The following is a 21,182-nucleotide window of genomic DNA, read 5'->3' on the forward strand; positions in this document are numbered from 1 at the left end:
AATATAATCACACATATATTTAAACATATTTACACACAACTAAAATTCACCAACAATTCAAAAATTATTAATTTAATTTACATAATAATATAACTTTTTGGATAAATTAAGTACATATTCTAAAAGAATGTTTACGTTACGGCTGAAAATAAAATAGTGGAATATTTATAAGAATAAGATGACATTTTTTTAAGCAAATAAGAAGATGACACATGTTAAATCTTAAATTCATCTATAAACTTTCTTTACCTTAACCAAAATTCAAATATATAAAATCTTCGTCCAAACTTATATATTGACAACAATAAATATTCAAGTTTATATAATATAATAAGAAAATAAATGTTCAAGAAAATATTAAATAAGAGGGACAAAAATTAACAATAATTTTGAAGAGACACAAACCTCACCAAGAAAAAAGAAAAACAAACCAAAAACAAAAGGACCAAACAAAAAAAAAAAAGTGAACCAAACAATAGACTAAAAAATTGGGACTAATAAAGTTGGAATGAAATTTCACCAAGTGAATAAGTGAGAATAAACTCCAAGAAAACGAGAGATAAGTAAGTAGATAAGCTATTTGGAACCTTAAATTGCATAGAACGTAGTAAGCAAAATATGTTATTTGATACATAATTTTCAAAAAATGAGAACACGTGGAATAAATAGTCAAAGCCACCATATATGAATCATATTCTATAATCAAAACTTTTTTTAACATTTCTCATGAGCAATATTGTCTACAAGTATAATTAGGTATGTCTCCAACTCTTATTGAAAATAATAAAATAAGGGATACATCAAAAATAAAAAACAAAGTGACATTTGACTATAAAATTGCAACTCATATAAAGAAAACTAAAATATTATATTATTACACTAATAAAATAAAAAATGATATATCCTTTCAAACTTATGAAATATTATAAGAGATCTATTACATTAAAATGTAAACAAACTACGATATAAATTAATAAAAAATCTAATATTTCTAAACAATTTTTTTTTTACTCATATACTAATATTAAATATAATCATATTTTAAAATAATATCTATTATTTAATTATATGTGATTATAGTTATCGCAATTATTATTTTTTATTTATAAAAATATTTTAATTTTATATTTTAATCAAACCCGTGCAACGCACGGGTTTATCCCTAGTAAAAAATAACACGGAGTATTCTACTATTATTATCATAGTTTTAATTATTTTTTTCTTCTTTTTTTATTTGCAGAAACATAAGTATCAATGTTTGTCTACTTTTCTATTATTCTCATTTGAATATATATTTTAATGCAATCAATTATAAAATATTTGATATATACCACCAATTTTTAAATAATTATGACTCGATTCATTTTTTATCCTTTGACCAATTTTCCCTTATATTTTGGGACAACAGGGAATATATACCAAAAATAATTATAACCCGATGTAAGAAAATAGATAATCTCTTCGGACACAATTATAAGTAAAAAAACACTTTTTAGATTCATTGAATAAACCTAAAAAATAATTTTTAGTCTATACTATTAACTAGATACATTATTTTTTCAATAAACCTAAAAAATAATTTTTTTCTTATAATTATGTGCGGGCAATAATAAAACAGAAAGACACGTTAGTGGGTGTCTATCCGGTAGTATAATATAATTAGTGGATACAATTGGAGAAAAAATAATATGCCTTGAAATGTCATTTTTTAATCAAAATATTTTTGATAAAATGACATTCGTTGTGAAACGGAAAAAGTATATTTTTAGAGTACTTGCCGAATTCAATAAATATGCCATAATTGTTATTATTACTATTATTTATTATTATAATTTTTAATATTATTATTATTATTTATATTATATATATAGATATATTAAATTATTAAAATCACATAAAAAAAAAGATATATATTTTGGATGAATGGTATGACATGCCAATAAATAGGTTGCATAAATAAAAGAAGAAGAGAGAATGAAATCTTAAGTTTGGAGTGGAATGGCAGAATGTTGAGAGAGGTGGATGAAATAAAAAAGGCAATTGTTGATCACTTTCAAAATCATTTCTCAGCCAGGGGTGTTAGACCAGTGCCAGGCAATATGAGCTTTAAAAGAGTTAATGATATTGAAAATGAGGAGTTGGTAAAGGAATTTTCAGAAGCGGAAATTCGAAGGGCGGTATGGGATTGTGAAAGTACAAAAAGCCCAGGACCAGATGGTGTGAACTTTGGCTTTATAAAAGAATTTTGGGAAGACATCAAAGATGATTTCATTCGTGTAATGGCAGAATTTCATATTAACGGTCGGATAGTGAAGGGGGCGAATTGTTCATTCATTGTGTTGATACCAAAGAAAAAGAGCCCAGTGAAAGTGACAGATTTCAGGCCTATTTGTTTAATCGGGTGCATCTATAAAGTAATATCCAAAGTATTAGCAAATAGACTGAAAAAGATGATTAGTTCGGTAGTGTCAGAAACACAGTCAACTATCATATCAGGAAGACAAATTCTTGATGGGATCCTAATTGCAAATGAAATTGTGGATGAGGCGAAAAGGAAGAAAAAAGAAGCGTTCATGTTTAAAGTGGATTTTGAAAAAGCATTTGATTCCGTTGATTGGAATTTCCTTGACATTGTCATGCAAAAGATGGGGTTTCATGAAAAATGGAGGAGCTGGATCACGGAATGCTTAAAAACAAATTCAATATCGGTGCTAGTGAATGGGAGTCCTTCAAAGGAATTTGAGATGGGTCGAGGGTTAAGACAAGGAGATCCTCTATCACCATTCCTTTTCTTGATAGCAGCAGAAGGCTTCAACTTATTGATGAAGAAAGCAGTGGATTTAGGGAATTTTTCAGGATACAAGTTTGATGGGGGTGACGAGTGTTTCTCACACCTTCAATACGCTGATGATACCTTAATCATTGGTAGAAAAGGGTGGGGGAACATTCGGATCATAAAGGCCATTCTTCTGTTGTTTGAGTTAATGTCAGGTCTTAAGGTGAATTTTCACAAAAGCTTGTTGATTGGGATAAACATCCATCAAATTTGGATAGAAGAGGCGGCTAAAATTTTAAATTGCAAAGTTGGATCTTTTCCGTTCAAGTATCTTGGCTTACCGATTGGGGCAAATCCGAGACGAATTGCAACTTGGCAACCTGTAATTGACGCAGTGAGATTCAGATTGTCTGGATGGAAGCATAGTCAGTTGTCCATCGGAGGTCGGGTGGTTATTTTAAAATCAGTCTTGTCAGCTATCCCAGTCTATTATCTCTCATTCTTCAAGGCTCCGTTAGGTATTAACTCAAAACTTGAATCTATGTTTAAACAATTTCTATGGGGAGGGAGTGAGGAAGACAGAAAAATAAATTGGGTCAAATGGGATAAGGTGTGTAGACCTTTAGAAGAGGGAGGTTTGGGTTTAAAAAATCTGAGAGCTTTTAACGACGCTCTTTTGGGTAAATGGGATTGGAAGATTAGATCAGAAAGAGTAGGTCTTTGGTATAAAGCTTTAGTTAATAGATATGGAGAGAGTAACATGATGATTAGTTGCGGGGGGAGAGGGAGTTCTCAATGGTGGGCCGATATAAATCAATTAGATATAGGGGTTCGAGAGACATCTAATGAGTATTCTGTTAAAGGAACCTATAACAAGATCATGGAGACTAATACAATTTTGAACAATCTCTCGTGGATGAAGATTTGGAATAAATCAATCCCGTCAAAAGTCTCATGTCTCGTTTGGAGGCTTCTTCAGAATAAAATAGCTACAAAAGATAATTTGTTTAGGAGAGGTGTCATCGGACAAGGTTCTTTGATGTGTTGTAGTGGGTGTGGGACCGAGGAATCGGTCTTCCATCTATTTTTTGAATGTCCGGTTTTTGCAGGTATCTGGTACGATGTTTCGAAATGGATGGGTATATCAACAGCATTGCATAAAGAAGGGATGAATCATTTAGAGCAATTCGAAGGTCTTATCGGAAGTGGAAGAGCTTTCACCGAGAGAGTTAGGGTGATATGGTTCGCTTGCATCTGGTGCATATGGAGGTCCAGAAATGAGAAGTTGTTCAAGAATAAGGAAATTAATTTGATCAATATGGTTGAATATGTGAAAAGGTGGTCTTGGAATTGGCTAAAAGTTAAATCAAGCAGCATAGATTATAACTTCATTCTTTGGTATTTGAATCCTAGAGCATGTCTTGGCTGTGTGGACTATTAAATCTACTGCGGCTGCGATCTTTAAGAGAATCAAATTGGTACCGGAAGTGGATTTTGCTCATACTTTTAATCTGTGGCGTAGAATCTTGTAAAGGAAAGGTGATTGAGTTTTTGGTATCTTTTTGGTTGAATCTCAAAATCCTCGTCCGGATTTGGCTCTAGATTTGAAGTTCTTGCATCATCGCATGTTCTTCAACCGTCTGGATGCTCACTAGTGACTTGGAGCGAGATCCCAAGAGATCCAAATTTCTCGATCCTTATTTAGATTTTATGTTCTATCCTTAATTTGATTCTATGCCTGGATGAGTAAATCTCTGTTTTCTAATCTCAGTATCGGTGATTCAGCTTAATTCTATGTAGTGGTGATGTTCATATTTTCCTGTAGTGTTATGAGAGGTGTATACCATGTATTAGACAATGAATTCTTGTACTATTATTTCTTTACCTTAGCATTCCTTATGCTTGGGTTTATTAATATATTAGCTTTTGCCTTTCCAAAAAAAAAAAAATAGACACTTGTTCATGACTTAGCAATAAAGAAGAGATAACAAGGAATAAAAAACTTCATACTTATAAATAAATATATATGTATAGTCAAAGTTTACTGGTCAAAAAAGAAGTCTCTAATCTTGCCATCACTTATTCTCTCTAAAAATCAACTCTGCTGAATTTTCTAACACTTTCTATCCATGGAGAACTTGTTAGGAGGGCTCAAAATTCATGTTCAAAGAGGTGTTAATCTTGCTATCAGGGATGTAGTCAGTAGTACTAGTGATCCTTATGTTGTCATCAAAATGGGAAAACAGGTCAAATTTATTCACTTGGTTTAATCTTTTGGTTGCTCAATTAAGATTCTATCACAGTTTACTTCAGAGCTTCTTGACTATGTTAATTTCTTTGTTAATTAAGCAAATTTTTCAATGAGGCCTTAAAAATTAACGCAAGGCTTAAGAAAATTCATTAAAAATGGTTACAAGATTTTTTAATGAGGCCTTTTTTTTTTTTTTGAGGCTTAAAACGAGTCGCTTGGCCTAACCCTGAAGCAATAAGTTGTTACAAGATTCGGGTTAGCTTGTTAACTAATGTTAGAATGTAGAGGATTAGCTATCTATGAAGCAGTGACATAGACACAAACACGTCATTCATACATCATCATCACTAATAATTTGAAAAAATGGAAGAACTGAATGTAACCAGACACACCTTCATCGCAAAGCGTTGATGCTTCATAGGACTAGAAACCTTATGCATATTGTTGTGTATACATCCATCTCATTGCTGCATTTTATGTCTGATGCAGAAGCTGAAGACTAAGGTAGTGAAGAAGAATCTGAATCCTGAGTGGAATGATTGTAAGAATTTCTACAAATTCATAAATAAAATTCAACCTTAAACAGCGGAAACGAAATTGAATTTAAATAGCTGAAATACCTCCCGCCATTGCTATTGCTTAAAGCTTGTTCCTGTTGAGGATTGATCTTGCTTGAAGTTGTTGAGGCTCTTTTAGTCTTCCAAGCTCTTACTCTCAACTATATAGATGGTGTATATTTTCTGAATAGTGAATTAAGAGAGAGCTTAGGGACCAAAGGCTACTTTATATGCTTGATTCTACCATCAAGAAATCATGAGCCATTACCACCCAAATAATGACCATTAAAAATTGAGATGCTCTAAAACCATAACTCCTAAAACATATGGACCATACTTAATGTGGGTTTTTACTAATAATTAAAATAAAAACCATTATGTTCTTACATTCTCCCACTTGGTCCATAGTATCTAATTATTGGTCTAAATGAGTCATCAAATACCTTCCTTAAGAAAACAAACATGCGAATCATAGCGATAGTTTCTCTAATCGCGAGTATTATCATCTATGTATTACGACATGTTTAGTTTCTCAAGTATATACTTAATGTGGCAATAAAACTTAATGAATAAATCATATATTTATTCTTGGTCCAACTGAAATATATTTTCTCAAAACTATAGTGCGCATGAATATGAGAAAATACTGTAATATATAAGAGTTTTATTAATAAACTGTATGTATACAATCATAAAGAGGAACCAAACTCAAATATAGCTTAATGAATAAACTCATAACATTTATGTTTATTCAAGTTCCAAACTTAAAAGATATTTCTCAAAATCAAATGTGTACGTACACTTTAGGACTTAAAACATGAGAAAATATCATATAGAGTTTCATAAAACAAAAATCGTTATTATAACGAAAATCAGATATAGGAACCTTAAAAGGATCGATAAACAATGGCATGCCTTAAATTTTTAGAATGGCATGCCTTTAGTCAAAGGATCGATAATCATCAATTCAGTACTAATATGATTGATCAATAACAATTATTTGATCGTTAATGTGCTCTCTTACGGTTAAATACTTAATGTCGATATATTTAATTCGACTTATACGGCTAAGTACTTAATGTCGATATACTTAATTCAACTTTCACTTTTGTGATTCTTAGCCATAAAACCGCAACTGAATTGTCACAATACATCTTTAGTGGTCAAAGATTGAATCTACAATTTTCAACCCATAATTGAAACTCTTCATTCATACACCATGTGATGTAGTCTCAAACAAAATACGAACTTAGCTTACATTGTTGAAGTGACGGTCAAAGTCTGCTTTGCGCTTTTTCAAGAAACAACTCCACCGGCTAACATGAAAATGTAACCGGATGTTGATTTTCTTAAGTCAACGCAGCCCGTAATCTCTTAATTAGAGTAACCTTTGACCTCTACAATTTCAGTTCGCATATACATAAGCATGTAGTATTTGGTACTTTAAGGTACCTGGTTACTTTATTTGCAGCTTTCTAGTGTTCAATATCTGGATTCTCTAATATTTGTTTAATATTCCAATTGCAAATGCGATGTCAGGCCGTGTGCGAACCTGAACATACATTAGGCTTCCACCAGTGGAAGCATATAGAATATTAAGCATTTGTTCCCTTTCAAAATCATTCTTCGAGCATTGGTCCAAATAGAACCACGATGGGTGCTATATTTGGTGAACAATTTTTCCTCTTAAACCTCTCTAAGACTTTATTGATATGAGCCTCTTATGACAAATCTAGAATTCTACGAACTCTATCTCTTTGAATCTTAATGCCCAATGACATAAGAAGTGTCACTCATATCTGTATATCACAACTCTTAGAGAGAATTTGTTTCACCTTATATAACAAACTTTTATCATAAGTAGCAAGTAAAATATCATCCATGAACAAAATAAGGAAACAAATTCTACTCCCACTGACCTTCTGGTATATACATTGATCCATAATGTTCTCTACAAATCCAAATGAAGAGATGACACCATGAAAATTTCAAATACCACCGAAGGGAAGCTTGTTTGAGTCCATATATGGATTTCTTAAGCTTGCATACCAAAAGCTTATCACCACTAGAAGAAATTCCTTTGGTTTATTTCATGTAGACCTTTTCTTCTAGATTTCCATTCAGAATGCAGTTTTCATATCCAAGTGAGAACGTTTCAGAATCATTTTCAGCACACATATTATAGTCCGACTCTTGTAAATATACCTCAAGATCACTAGCTATAGTTGGCTCTCTTTTTTCTAGTAATCTTTCATAACGTTGGTTCAACGTTTTGTTCAATAATTTCATGAAATTCTTCAACATCTTCATTTACTAGATTATTATCCGCCGCTTGTGGAACTTCAATAATTGATTGTCTAATGCCCGTTTGAACTTGAAGGGTACTACGAATGACAATCAACTGATCACTTGAAGTTGAGGGTTCGACATCAATATTAGTTTTATCAGAACTAATGTCTTGGAATTGATTGCTCCCACTAATCAAGTCATTTTCAAGAAACTTTGCATTTCTCGATTCCACAATTCTAGTGCTATGAGATGGACAATATAACTTAATACCCTTTTAGATTTTTTCGGCATATCCAATGAAATACCCACTTATAATCATAAGGTCTAGTTTCTTTTCTTGTGAGTTGTAAACTCTTACTTCATATGGGCATCCCCAAATGCGTATATGACACAAACTCGGTTTCCAACCTTTAAATAACTCAAAATGTGTCTTTGGGACAACCTTAGTTGGAACACGGTTCAATATATACACTACCGTTTTAAGAGTTTCGCTCCACAATGACTTTGAAAGTCCGAAGTTGCTACGCATACTTCTAACTATGTCCATTCTCAGTATATATATAATAATATTTTTCACCTCTATAATTTCTCACGATCTTAATTTGTTTTTCGCATTATTTTCTACTTCAGCCTTAAAACCTTATAGGCTTCCAACGCTTCGTAATTATTATGAAGCAAGTAGACATACATATATCGTGATTAATCATCAATGAACGAGATGAAGTATTTCGGACCTTATATGTCCATGTCTGAACGTATAACATATATCTGAATGTATGATTTCTAATATTTCAGATTTCCTCTTAGCACCTTTCTAATGTGTGTTAGTTTGCTTTTCCTGAATGCAATTTACACAAGTCTCAAATTAGTGAAATCCAAAGTATCAAGTACTTCATCATTCGCTAGTCTTTTGATTTTCTGAATGGAGAAATGTCTTAATCTCTGGTGCCATAGAATAGAGGATTCCTTATTTATAACACATCAATTAGTTTTAGCTTGAACATGCATAACATTATTAGTGGCATCAATTTGAAAAATTAATTGAGAAAAGAGACCATTGGATAATACATCATTTCCAACAAATTTAGATTTATAAAACAAACTGAAAGACGTCTTATAAAAATAAAGGAATATCCCAATGGTTTAAGCCTTGATATAGAAATTAAATTTCTAGAAAAATTTTGGAATATAAAAAAGTATTTTTCCAAATTTAAAAAACAAAGCCACTACTGAAAAATTAAATTGCATGTTCCAACAACATCTATATATGAACGCACCTTACTTCCTGAATAGATGTCTTGCTCACTTGGAAGTGGTTTCCTTTAGTTGGTTATACACTATAAGGTATTCAATAACATAGATTGTAGAACCAAAATCAACCCACAATGTGTTATAAATAACATCAACCATATTTGCCATTATAACATCTTTATCTATTTCCATCACAAATCTTTCTTCTTCTTGAACACACATGGTCAAGAGTTCATTGACTGACCATTAATCCTTATGTGTGTTAAAAGAAATTTATGAACGGTTGATTTAGAGATGGGAGAGTACTCGAAATATAATGCACAAGGAAATATTCAGACATGTTAATCTCAAGAGTCTTTAGTTGTGCTGCTATATCCCTCATTTGCATGATGTGCTAATGCACACCTTTCATAATGATGAGCTTCATGGATGAAAACTTCATAATTAAGGTGATAACGCTAGTGCCTTATATGATGTTTTAAATTGTTCATCATTGACCTTAAGCAATGCTTGGACATTATTATGCTGATCAACTCAACCATGAATGTTAGCATAAATGTTGGTCTTTATGAACATCATTCGGAGACGATCAGATCGCTCCCACATTTCATAAAGATCGACATCTTCCTGAAGGCTAACATCTGTAGTAGGAGATGGTTCGACTTTCCGAATAGCATAATCAAATATTCATACATCCTAAATGAAGAAGAACTCTCTCCTTCTACACCTTATTATTTTCATCCTTTAGTTCGGGAATTTCACACTTGAAGTGAGAGAAATTTATAGGCTGCATAGTTGTAAAATTAAATTTACATGCTTATAATTAAATCGAGACTACCAAACAAATAATATCATGTTTTACCAATGTAAATCATGTTTCAAACTATGAACCTAGTGACAAAAAACTTACCTGTGGGCTAAAGTTTTATTCAATTAGATTCATATAACTTAATGATAAAACTATCAAATTATTTTCCCTTTTCCAATCCCTGTGGGTAAATTAGAAAATATAATTTAATATTTTATCCTAATTAACCATACATAAACATAATAAAAATTCCTGTGGGATAAAGTTTACTACGTTCAATATAGTCAATTACAACCAATGTCACTAACATGATTTTAAACTCTTAATATATAATTTCACTCGATTAAAGATGTTGTGGCTACTCTTAATCAAATAAAATCATATAAATCATTTTGACATTTAATTTATAATATTCAATTGCATAAAATGTAACAAATTAAATTTAATATACATAATTACATGATCAAAACTTAAATGTCATGCTTTACTTGGTTACAGAACTTAATCACAGAATAAATATTCGTTCAATGCAATTAAATATCAAAACATTACTTGCAGCCTAACGGTTACTCGGAGTATACGCAATATCAAGGTCCCTGGTTTGAAACTGCCGGCCGCCTGAATTTTGGTCCTTTATTTATTTTTATTTTTTTTTATTTTAATCAATGCTGTTCATAAAAATAAAATTTCGCAAAACACAGAAAAAGCGGAATCAAACCCGCGTCTTCGTAGTTACAAGCAGCCGAACCAACCACTACGACCAAAGTGGAACGTTTGTTAACAAAATGCGTTACGTATTATTTATAACAATACCATTGATTAAACTTAATTATCATCTTCAACCTCCAGACGGGTCAGAACGACCCGGTTGAAAAACTCACGCGACCCGAAACTGGAAAACTCGATTTCAAGCCAAAATAACACCGAAAATTCATGTTTTAAACACAGAATCATGAATCTAAAATATTTCCATATGATTCAATATTTTTCTGCATCTAAAACGCTCTTAATCTGAAATCGAAATTTATGAAAAATTCAAGCAAAACCCAGATTACTAAAGCTTTTGATTTCATAACTATTTTTAACTCTAAATCACATGAATCGAAATTATTTATGAATTTGTAGAAATTCTTACATTTGGTATCAGAGCATGGTTGAGGATTGATCTTGCTTGAAGTTGTTGAGGCTCTTTTAGTCTTCCAAGCTCTTACTCTCAACTATATAGATGGTGTATATTTTCTGAATAGTGAATTAAGAGAGAGCTTAGGGACCAAAGACTACTTTATATGCTTGATTCTACCATCAAGAAATCATGAGCCATTACCACCCAAATAATGACCATTAAAAATTGAGATGCTCTAAAACCATAACTCCTAAAACATATGGACCATACTTAATGTGGGTTTTTACTAATAATTAAAATAAAAACCATTATTTTCTTACAATGATAACTTGACTTTATCCATTTCAGATCTTCATACTCCAATCCGTCTAGTAAGTTACTTTTCTTTTAACTGTGTGTGTGTTTCAAATCAAAATTTAACTATCTGTATTATCATATTGTTACTTACAAATGCATATCACTATTATCATATTTTTCAATTGGCAGAAATTTGATATGTATATGGCAGAATAGAACACATCTAAGACCATACAAACACTGCCTTATAGCAAAAATATGTTAAATTTTGGGGATTGTGAACTTTATTAAATAATTCCTTAATTCAATTAAATAATTGCTTTGCTTTTCCAAAAACAATTAAATGTTGTATTGTTCAAAAAAAGCAGGTGACGGTTAAGGTGGGTAAGTCCTCTAAATCGGTTTTTACCAAGGTTGTCAGAACCGGACCGGTTATCGAACCGGCGAGCTCATCGGTTCAAGGTTCAATTGGACGGACGGGGTTCAATCGGGGTTGAACCGTTTTTAATTAAATATATATTTTAATTAATATATAAATAAATATATATGAATAATTGCTCAATATTTCATAATTTCACACATTAAAAAGATAAAATATCACAAGTCAAAATAAAATAAAATTTATAATTCAAACCAAATGAAAAATAGATGAAAAACAAAAACATTTCTTATTCCTACGACGTCGTTGTTTTGTTTCAGATTTTTTTTTAAAAAATAAATAAAATTAAAACGACGTCGTTTTGCCCTTTTTTTTAAAAAAAAAAAAACTGCAAAACCGCTTGAACCGCCCGCCCGGTTCACCGGTTCGACCCGGTCCGACCCTGGTTCACGCGTTTTTTTGCCGGTCGGTTTCCTATCCATTTTTTGCTTAAAACCGAACCGTTTCATGACCGGTTCACGGTCCAACCAGCCGGTTCGGTCCGGTTTTGATAACCTTGGTTTTTACAAATTGGAATTTTCCCCCTAACAATTAAATATCACAGCATGTGGCTAAAACTTTGTCATTATACTCATTAGTTCTCGAATCTCCACTAGTATACCCATATGATTCATGAATACTGTAGGTTTATTGGAAATCAGATCCAAAATTAGTGGCCAATGTTGTCATAATCTAATTTTTACATTAACTCGTTTTGGCTAGTTGGAATCGAAACGTAGAGTCATATTAAAATAAACATACATAATATATATATATATATATATATATACATATATATATATATATATATATATATATATATATATATATATATATATATTTTAACTTATTTAACTTGTAACATAAAAGTAATAATTTTATTTTTAATTTATAATTAAAGAAAATATGACAAAATTAATATATTAGATATTAGATAATTTAAATATTAGATAATATGACAAAATTAATTTTAAATATTAAATAATTTACACTTAATTAATTTCCTCTCATTCTCATTAGGTAAATATGATTATAGTCATGCATTTTAATAACAAACAACCCAACAACTATATCCCATCAATTTGTAAAGAAATAATATCTCTCTCATTTTTTTCACATATTAAATATGACTATTCGAATCGTGCATCTCATCTGAAATTGAATATTATATATGATTGAAATACCAACTGATTGTATATTTTAACCCATAGTATTTTATTTTATTTTCACAAACCCATATTATATTATATATCTTCTATTTTTAACAATATTTATGCATCTATTATTTATCAAATTAGTTATTATATTTAAATGACCACAAATTTAGTTCAACTTACAAAAATGTAGAAATTGTTAGGTCGGACGTTATTTCGTCTATCTTCAAAAAAAAAACTTATTATATTTAAATAATCACATAAAATTTTGAAATATTATATTATTTTATTAAAATATAATTACTTATTTGTTTTGTTTCCATTTGTTTTCATATTCTTTTTATATTGTTTTATTTAGCATTTCTTTATTTCGCACATGTGCATAAAGATAGAAGACATTATTGGGAACACACGAATACTAAAAATTATTATTTGTTCCATTTTAAAAAAAAATCTCTTATATCATTGAATAATTGATATATTTGGTCTATAATATACTCGATCCGTCCCAAAATATAAGCAAAAGTTGGTCAATAAAAGTGGATGTATTTAGTCTAAATCTTTAACCAAATACATCAACTTTTTTGACCCACTTTTGCTTATATTTTGAGACGGAGGGAGTACACCAAATAATCAATTATTCGAGCATGAATTTTTGCTTATAAAGAAGAAAAGACAAAGTATACTATTATAAAAAATAATCACATGTGTAAATAATTGTTGCTGCTATAATTAACATATATTAAGTGTTCTCTCTAAATATGATATTGTATTTATTACTAATAATATGATAAAATTGAACTTTTGAATTGACTAAAAAATATTAAGTTTTTGAATCGTTACTCGTTAGATGAAAACATGAGTTTAAGTGATTTTATTGATTTTATAGGGAATTAAATCTTGTAAACTCGTTTTGACTTCCGATTTTACTCAAAATGATTCTTGTTCTAATTTGACACAAAATTCGTACCTAAAATTGTAGAATCAATAGATTTTGCGATTTAAAACGAGATTTTAACAACCTTGCTAGTGGCTAGTAAGTATCATTCATCACTGAGTTTAATCCATTTCCCAAAAATGACCATGATTTGACCAAAATCATGGTTGGACTTGTGGATCTGAATACTGTTCACAAGATTGATTTGGATATAAAGCTTGTGAAAAATATCTTGTTTGGAACCTCAATCCCAAGATATGATGCAGTACAATTTTTAAGTAATTGGGTTTCAAAAATGGTGAATAGAGGCTTGAAAGGCAAGCTACCTCGCTTGCAGGTGAGGTAACACGTATGATTTGACTGTTTAATTTTTTTGATATTGTACATGGACTGTTTTATTTACTTGTTTTTTAAATTTGTAGTTCAACTACATGGAATGGAAGAGTGTCTGTCTTGACAATAATCAGAAAAGAGATTGGACACGCAATCTATTGAAGAGAGACTTGGTTGCATCTTCTTTTACAAATTTTCTGAATGTAACTTCAGAGCATGGAATAGATGCAGAAGATGCAGAAGTCGTTACATTTTAGACCTATAGTAATCACTATTTTCTTGCTTGCATTTTAAACTTGCAGTAAATGTGAATCAAATATACATAACCATCTTTTTATAATAGTAAGCTTTTGTTATTCAATAAAGAGAAAGAAAAAATCTTTTTATAATAGTATGCAAATCAAATGTGAATCTGGGAAAGATGAAAATAAGGGAGTGTTCAAGTGTGTGGAGTACACCATAAACATCTATGAACCATCATAATCTAACCATTAAGTGAGCTTGCCCCATGGTGGGAGACCTACTAGCCTCTCCCATCCTAGAAGGCGCCTTGTTCAACTTATTGTTGTATGACACATTCCATGGTTTTAATTTTAACATGCATATATAGAGGGTTGTAGAACTTAGTTTAAGCTGTTTTAATCCTTAAATATTAAGAGAGAATACAATTTTGCTGCCTAAACATGCCGCCCAAATGCTTTCATTTTTTAATCTCCACATTAATTAAGGGGTAATTAAGGGTGATCATAGTGGAAATTAAGGGTATATCAGTTATCCTAAGTTCTTACTTTTGGTTTTCTAGCATTTACTTTACTTGGTTAGGTCCTAAATATTCTTCGTCTCTTCTCTCTGACAGGGGAAATAAAACCTCTTCATGATGGAAATAAGTATTGCAAGGTAAGCTTACACTAGATTTACCGTCATTTCATATGTAAAACAATTTCTTGACTAAATTCTCTATATTGTAATGTGTTAGGTGAAATGTCTAATTATTATACAGTTAGGACATATGTACCATGGACCACAAATAATTTGAGGCTGAAATATTCTAAACATTATCATGTGATGATGTGATGCAGCATGTGAACGATAAGGACCTATTTAGCATGGACGACAAAATGGGGGACGCTGAGTTCGACATTAGTCCATTTCTTGAAGCGGTAAAGATGCGTTTAGAAGTCTCCCAAATGGTACTATAGTTACAAGGGTACAACCTCGCAGACAAAATTGCTTAGCAGAAGAGAGTGGCATTGTTTGTAAAGATGGCAAAGTTTCCCATAACATGGTTCTTAGATTAACAAATGTCGAATGTGGCGAACTGGAGCTTCAATTGCATTAGACTGACATTCCTGGTTCAAAGGGTCTGTAGGTCACAAAATATTTCAAGGCATGTTATTGTTATGAGAGTTGTAACTCCATAAATCAACAGCACCTTATGCTGTAATTTCTCATATATTTTGAACATTTTAGTGTATCACATAATTAATAGTTCAACATGTTGAAATGTCTTATTTGTGCTGAGCTGTTACTGATTGTGTAACAATGACTAGTAGTGACTATTAAGTAAAAAGAATGGGAGGGAAATACTATAGTTGTTTCCTTTGCATAATTTTAGACTTTGCATTGTGTTAGTCCTATGTGATGTACAAGAAACATGAGAATGATCAAAGTGCATATGCAATTAAGATCTATCAGATGATGATGGAGTAAACAGTCACTTTCGTCCCTGAAAGTGTCACTCGCCGTCAAACAAGTCCCTGAATCATCGAAAATTAAAAAAGAGTCCCTGAATGTTAATTCCGTTAGTCAATTTGGTCCAAAATGTTAAACTTCCGTTAACTTATGATGATGTATCTTAGAACATGCTGATGTGGCATGTTGACTCTAATATTTTAATAATTTGTTGAATTTTTTATGTCCACTTGTCTTTTACATTAATTTTTAAAAAAGATAATAATAAAACACAATAAAATTCATACCAACTATCTACAAACCTGGAAATCCAAATCTGGAAAATACAAATCTGTTAACTTGTAAACGTAATTGACACAAAATACCAGAAAAATCACCACAATAACAACAGCACTTCGAGTGGTAAGCATACATGAAGCCGCTCAAAAATCTACTAACTTGTTAAGGAATGAAGTTTGGATGAAAACAGTTGGGGTTCTCCGGAAAGTTGCTGGATCTGGTTTTCCATAGTAGTTGAGTTTGGGAAAATGAGTTCCTTTCATGTGCAAGTTTGATTGTTGATGAAAAATAATTGATTTTTGTTTTGTTCTAAGATTATAGGTTGAATGTGGTGCTTCAATTATTTATTGTCTTCATTTTATTGAAATGGGTATTATGTTTCTCTTTTCTTTTTCTTTTTTCGGTATGTGTTTTAAGAATATGGGTTTGACACTATAATGATGGTTGTTGAAGAAGATGAAGATTTGTGTTTGTTCATCTTTAGTGTATTTGTTTTTATTTTAAAAAAAAAAAATTGATTTTCAATTGTCAATTTGATCCTTGCATAGATGGCTGAGAATTTGAATAAAAAATTGCAACATATCAGTCCAATGTATCAAAGTTTGTGACAGATCATCATAAACAGACAGAGAAATAACGTTAGGGACTGTTTTGATTAACAGAGGTTCAAATCAAGGACCTTTAAATGTTTTTTGTTGATTCAGGGACTATTATGACAGCGAGTGACACTTTCAGGGACGAAAGTGGCGGTTTACTCGATGATGATGCATGTTATAAGTTTAGACTTTCCCCAATAATTTTAATTGATTAACCATTTTATTTTGTGATATAATTTGTGAGTACATTAAAAGGATAAATTCTTGAGAGGAAAAAGGGGTTTAAGAATTATATGTAAGTGACCTGCGCAAGACAGAACTAGGTTACTCATGATGGTGACATCTGAAAATGGTTACGGTGGTGGTCATAGCCTTCAGGTACGGTGGATCACTTTTGGGAAGGTGTGTGCAAAATACGTTAGAACTTTAACACTCAAGTTAATATGTGATAAAGGTGGAGCAAAAGTGGTAACTGATTGAATTGTGCACCTTGATGTCAAAGTTTGCCTTTATATATAGGGGAAGACGGTTATAACTGCATGTGTCAGCCGACAACAACTGGCACTAAAGATAGTGATACCGATGAATCAAACGGTCTTGTGAGCGTGTAAGGGAGTGTATTCGCTGCAGGAGGTGTACACTAATTATCGTATCTATCACCATTGGCTTGCGTGAGAAGTCCCCATGAAGGAGTGAATTTGTGTTGCATCAGAAGGACTTGGGTCAGGCCACTTGTATTGGGTCTTCGCTCAGTTTGGAATGGTAAGAATTGGATATATTTACAATTACTATAATATTAATTTGAGGGCACAATTGGAGAAAAAAAAATCTGCATTGGAATGTCATTTTTGAAACAAAATATTTTTGATAAAATGACATTTGTTGTGAAACGGAAAGAGTATATTCTTAGAGTACTGCCAAATTCAATAAATATGCCATAGTTGTTTTTTTTTTGTCAAGTGGCATAATTGTTATTATTACTATTATTTATTATTATAATTTTTTATATTATTATTATTATTATCATCATTTTTTATACATTTATTATTATTATTATTATTTATATTACATATATTGAAAACAAAACATGTTTTATTTTATGATCTCAATATAAGTGCACCAAATAATATTGATTAAAATGGTAAAAATGTGTCGTTTTATAATTTAGTAATTTTAAAATTTTAGAATTAATTGATATTTTTACCATTTTTTTAAAAATGGTAAAAATATCAATTAATTCTAAGATTTTAAAATTACTAAATTATAACAATGACATAAAAAAAATATTTCGGATAAATGGTATGACATGCCAATAAATAGACACTTCTTCATGACTCACTTAGCAATAAAGAAGAGACAACAAGGTACAGAAAACTTCATAAATTATAAATAAATATATGTATAGTCATAGTTTACTAGTCAAAAAAGAAGTCTCTAATCTTGCCATCACTTATTCTCTCTAAAAATCAACTCTGCTGAATTTTCTAACACTTTCTATCCATGGAGAACTTGTTAGGAGGGCTCAAAATTCATGTTCAAAGAGGTGTTAAACTTGCTGTCAGGGATGTAGTCAGTAGTACTAGTGATCCTTATGTTGTCATCAAAATGGGAAAACAGGTCAAATTTATTCACTTGGTTTAATCTTTTTGTTGCTCAATTAAGATTCTATCACAGTTTTCTTCAGAGCTTCTTGACTATGTTAATTTCTTTGTTAATTAATCTTTCTCTAATCTTATCACTTGTATTTTCTTATATTTTTATAATCCTACCATCCTACTCTGCTATTTCTCTCTATTTAGCTTTGATTCTAATGTCTGTGACTTTTTACAGGACCAACAGTAAAGTTTGTTTTCATGTCATGGTTTTAATCTCAACATGTGTACATGGTTTTGGAATTTTTAGTTTAAGCTGTTTTATTCAATAGTTAGAATTCCAAAGTAGATTTTGAACAATTATTTTATATAGATATAGATTCAACACTCCAACTAAGTCAATTTTATTGTTTGATAGATTGAAATTTATGTGTGGGGTAATTTAAGGCCGACCCAACTGGTGTAGAGCCTAAAGCAAAAAAATTATTGAGGCCTTAAAAATAACACAGGCTTGAGAAAGTCATAAATGTATTTACCTCGTTTGATAAGGTCAAACTTTACTTTTACTGGTGATTGAAAACAACAAATATCAATATAGTTTTCAACTACCAGTCGAGCTCGTTTGATAAGGTCAAACTTTACTTTTACTGGTGATTGAAAACAACAAATATCAATATAGTTTTCAACTACCAATCGAGCTCGTTTGCTTGTTTAAACTTGATGTAACTTTGTAATTTTGTTTTTCACTATTGTTTTTCTGATTTTGCATCTGTAAACTCTTGTAGTCTTTTTTGGTACACCTTGTATTAAAGAGACTAATTTAGTTGGTTAATATTTATCTCATTTTAGTTTGTTCAAAAAATTACAAGCTTAAGAAAATAAATTAAAAATATTAAATTTTGAAGAGTCTAGAAATTGAACCTTGGAGATATGTTTGAGGCCCCTATCCTGACCAGCTGAGTTAGGAAAATATATATAATTAATTTATAATAATATTATATATTTATAACTAAATTGAATTTTTTTAGGCCTTCCTTTACTCAAAATTTTGAGACCTAAAACCCTTACTTGAGTTGCGTCAAAAGAACCCTTACTTGAGTCGCTTGTCCCAACCCTGGGTGGTTATTAGATTGGGGTTATTGTGTTAACTAATGTTAGAATATAGATGGTTAGCAATGCTATGATGCCGTGTCATTGACATGAACACGCCATTGATACATGATCACCACTAATAATTTGAAAAAATGGAAGAATTGAATGTAATTACATTACATGTGTTGGTGTTGTTTAGATGTTAGACACCAGATACACCTTCACAGGTAGAAACCTTATGCATTTTGTTGTGTGTACATCCATCTCATTGCTGCATTTTATGTCTGATTCAGAAGGTGAAAACTAAGCCAATGAAGAAGAATCTGAATCCTGAGTGGAATGAAGACTTGACTTTATCCATTTCAGATCTTGATACTCCAATCCATCTAGTAAGTTACTTTTCTTTTAACAGTGTGTGTGTGTTTCAATTTCAAATCAAATTTTAACTATCGGTATTATGATATTGTTACTTACTATAATGCATATCACTATTATCATATGTTAGTAATCAAGATTGGACTTTTCAATTGGCAGTAATTTGATATGTATATGACAGAATAGATGCATTTTCTTAGGTGTTTTCATATGGTTCTTCACATAAAATACTCATAACTACCAACTATTTTTTAAATCCATATTTTTCTCAAAGTTCGTTATAAGTTATAACCACAAAAGTGACAAATAATTTGAGACAAACAATTATTCTAAACATATATTGCACTGCAGCAAGTGTACGACAAGGACAGCTTTACCGTGGACGACAAAATGGGGGATGCCAAAATCGACATCGGTCCATTTGTCGAAGCTGTAAAGATGCGGTTGGAAGGTCTACCGAATGATACTATAGTTATAAGGGTGCATCCTAACAGACAGAGTTGCTTAGCAGAAGAGAGTAAAATTGTTTATAAAGATGGTAAAGTTGTCCAAAATATGGTTGTTAGACTAAGGAATGTTGAATGTGGTGAAGTGGAGCTTCAAAGGGTCTTTAGGTTAGAAAATATTTGAAGGCATGTTATGTTGTATATGTGAATATGATTGTTGTAGCTCCATAAATCAACAGCACCTTATGCTTAATTTCTCATCTACTTTGAACTTTTCGGTTTATTTATCATATAATTTAGGCTTAATTAGTAAAATGGTCCCTTAAAGACATTTTTGGTTTCAGATTGGTCCCTTAAAGAAAAAAAAAAGTCCAAATAGGTCCCTTAAAGAAAAAAAAGTCCGAATAGGTCCCTTAAAGACATCTCCGTTAATCAATTTGATCCCTAAAAAGAGGTCTAAATAGGACCAAACTGATTAACGGAGATGTCTTTAAGGGACCTATTCGGACTTTTTTTTCTTTAAGGGACCTATTTGGACCTTTTTTTCTTTAAGGGACCAATCTGAAACCAAAAATATCTTTAAGGGACCATTTTACTAATTAAGCTTATAATTTACAATAATATTGATTTATAGTGCTGCATGTTTTTAGTTTACCACATTATTCACCGCAATAACCTGCATTGGTTTAGATGGATTAGTGTAAGGACGGGTTGAACCGTTTTATCATCCTTAAATAGATTAGGTTGGACCGATCCATTTGACAACTTTACTCTTAAATATTCAGAATAGTTCTTATGATCACCACGCCGCTAAAAAATAACATTTAAATGTTATTTACAATGACATTCCACAAGTATCTGCTTTTAGAGCTGCCAAATTGATAGAGTCAACCCAATCGAGTCTATTGATCCAACT

At 31.1% G+C, this 21,182-nt stretch overlaps 1 protein-coding gene and 1 pseudogene across 1 annotated transcript; both read left to right on the forward strand.

Annotated features, from left to right (window-relative positions):
• The first annotated feature begins 4,739 nt into the window (after positions 1-4,739).
• Positions 4,740-15,888, forward strand: LOC123918276 (annotated as a pseudogene).
• A 2,210-nt stretch (positions 15,889-18,098) lies between these two features.
• On the forward strand, positions 18,099-20,565 carry LOC123918275 (protein C2-DOMAIN ABA-RELATED 4-like). Its single transcript, XM_045970286.1, has 3 exons — positions 18,099-18,378; positions 19,739-19,834; positions 20,172-20,565. Exons 1-3 carry the CDS (start codon positions 18,262-18,264, stop codon positions 20,448-20,450), a joined length of 492 nt encoding a protein of 163 aa, XP_045826242.1. The 5' UTR covers positions 18,099-18,261; the 3' UTR covers positions 20,451-20,565.
• The last annotated feature ends 617 nt before the right edge of the window (positions 20,566-21,182 follow it).

The sequence above is a fragment of the Trifolium pratense genome, linkage group LG3 (genome assembly GCF_020283565.1).
Source record: "Trifolium pratense cultivar HEN17-A07 linkage group LG3, ARS_RC_1.1, whole genome shotgun sequence".
In the NCBI taxonomy this organism is placed as follows: Eukaryota; Viridiplantae; Streptophyta; class Magnoliopsida; order Fabales; family Fabaceae; genus Trifolium; species Trifolium pratense.

Excerpts from the sequence above, each read along its gene's own strand:
- LOC123918275 (XM_045970286.1), top strand. The coding sequence starts at position 18,262 with ATGGAGAACTTGTTAGGAGGGCTCAAAATTCATGTTCAAAGAGGTGTT. Across the intron at positions 18,379-19,738 it reads TCATCAAAATGGGAAAACAG|AAGGTGAAAACTAAGCCAAT; the intron begins GTCAAATTTATT and ends TGTCTGATTCAG. Across the intron at positions 19,835-20,171 it reads TTGATACTCCAATCCATCTA|CAAGTGTACGACAAGGACAG; the intron begins GTAAGTTACTTT and ends ATTGCACTGCAG.